Here is a 1,936-nt window from a genome sequence, read left to right as displayed (position 1 = left end):
CAATTTAGTCCCTAAATGGTTTTGATCGTGGGTTTTGGGTGTGCTTCAAGGGTTGAGACTTAACATGTAGATTGTAATATCGTCGTCCTCATTAACATCTAAAAACTCCTTAAACCCAATTTATTTAACCCTCAATTTAATTTGAATCTTCTCCCTCAACCACCATGAGTCTATGTTCCTTAGCCTTTCGTTAAGGTAATGTTAGTGTCACTGGACATTTTAGGTAATTGGATAATAAGGTCATGTTTGTGCATCATGCACAATTGGATAGTCATCTATCTCTCTTCCTATCTCACAATTAAAGTCATTCCCCTACTATCAACAACTAGTCCTCGGGAAATGCTTCTTACTAAATCGTCTTACGCATCCTAAAACTCCTCTACTTTCCCTCCACCCTAGGGAACCAATTTCACTATCATCACATGTCCTCAATCTATCATCCTCATGAGCCCTACATTTGTCTATAAAAACAGGAACCCAACACCCCATTGAAAAGCAAACTATAAGGTACTTGGTACAGAGAAACTGCCACATGGATGCACTAGATATATAAACAAAAAAATACAATGCCAATTTAAATAGTACTTTTAAAAAAAATTGACTATTGTATTTCAATCAAAGTTTGCTCAAAACTAAAAGTAAATTAGGGTTTTAGTAAATATACATTTCCAAAAGACTGTAATTCTATAAACTCCACAAAAATTAACCAACTATCCATTAATATAAACTAATCCTAACTATAATATATGACTAATCAGCAAACAATGTGTTAACAAATACTTAAACCAGATACCTACAGTTATGGATTTAACAAATTTCTTTTCAAAAAACCAGGCAATGGAACTGAACTCGGAGGAGGTGAATCGGAGAATATAAAACCTGCAAAACATTCACTCATCTTCTTCATCTGCTTCGACACATCGGGTCCCATAATTGATGGAGCAATCCTATTATTCTCCTGTTTTCTCCGACCACTCATCACAACTTTCGAAGCTTCTCGATCGGCAACCAAATCCTTTCCTCCGGCGACGGAAGCTACGCCGGTGAAGTCCTCACGACTATTCACATCTTTCAAAATTCTCGACGAGTCATTCAAAACTTCACCGCGTTTCAGTATCGTAACCTGTCCCATGACAAGGTTTTTAGACGGCGCCTCCGTTTTCCTGTCATTCTTCTTACGTATTTGTGTTCGTCTCCGGCTGTCTGGAACTGTGAAATTTGGGGTTTGAGAACGGGGATTCATGAAATTAGTCTTGAATTCAATCGTTCGATGAGATCTCATTGATGTAGGCATCGAATAATTCTTGTGTAGGGAACAAATTATCAGGATGATTTCTTGAACAAGCGTGAGGATGACGAATAAAATCCACACCCATGTATCTAGCTCACAAGAGCCTGTAAATATTGAAACGAAAAGGGATGAAAACAAACAGAAAAAAGTGGAGAGAATAAAGTCGGCTGTAAAAAGATGAGGTTACAGTGGGACAAACGATGATTTTATAGTTAAATAGAGGCGGTGGCCGCCTAGGACGGTAGTCGGTGGGATAGAGTTATATGTCGGCAATTCCCGGAGAATTCTTGGTCAACAAGTAATGTGGAATACACGTATATATTTTCAAGAATAAATTGTAAAACTGATCCTTATAGTTTTGATAAAAGTTGTAGTTTTACTTTAATTTTCAAAATATTAATAAAATACATCCTTCCTTATGATTTTTAAATATTTTTATTATTATGAAGTTTATTTTATTTTTTTAGTTTATTATATTTAAATATATATATATATATATATATATATATATATATATATATATATATATATATCTTTACTATCTTATAAAACAAATCTCACTATTTCTAAAAATAGATTGAATAAAATAATAATATTTTTTTAAGACGTCCAAATCATTAAGCTAATTGTACAACTAATCGCTAA

General features: G+C 34.1%; 1 protein-coding gene across 1 annotated transcript; it reads right to left on the bottom strand.

Annotated features, from left to right (window-relative positions):
* Positions 1–585: 585 nt before the first annotated feature.
* Positions 586–1,481, bottom strand: LOC145059440 (uncharacterized). Its single transcript, XM_079007295.1, has one exon. The coding sequence runs from the start codon at positions 1,292–1,294 to the stop codon at positions 800–802; it is 495 nt and encodes a 164-aa protein (XP_078863421.1). The 5' UTR covers positions 1,295–1,481; the 3' UTR covers positions 586–799.
* Between the last annotated feature and the right edge of the window lie 455 nt (positions 1,482–1,936).

This window comes from Lactuca serriola, chromosome 6, assembly GCF_051521515.1.
Source record: "Lactuca serriola cultivar US96UC23 chromosome 6, Lser_US96UC23_V15, whole genome shotgun sequence".
NCBI lineage: Eukaryota > Viridiplantae > Streptophyta > Magnoliopsida > Asterales > Asteraceae > Lactuca > Lactuca serriola.
The sequence above is the reverse complement of the archived record's forward strand: the minus strand, read 5'-3'. Positions and strand labels throughout refer to the sequence as shown.

What these genes read in the sequence shown, in the direction of transcription:
- LOC145059440 (XM_079007295.1), bottom strand. Translation starts at nt 1,294, where the DNA reads ATGCCTACATCAATGAGATCTCATCGAACGATTGAATTCAAGACTAAT.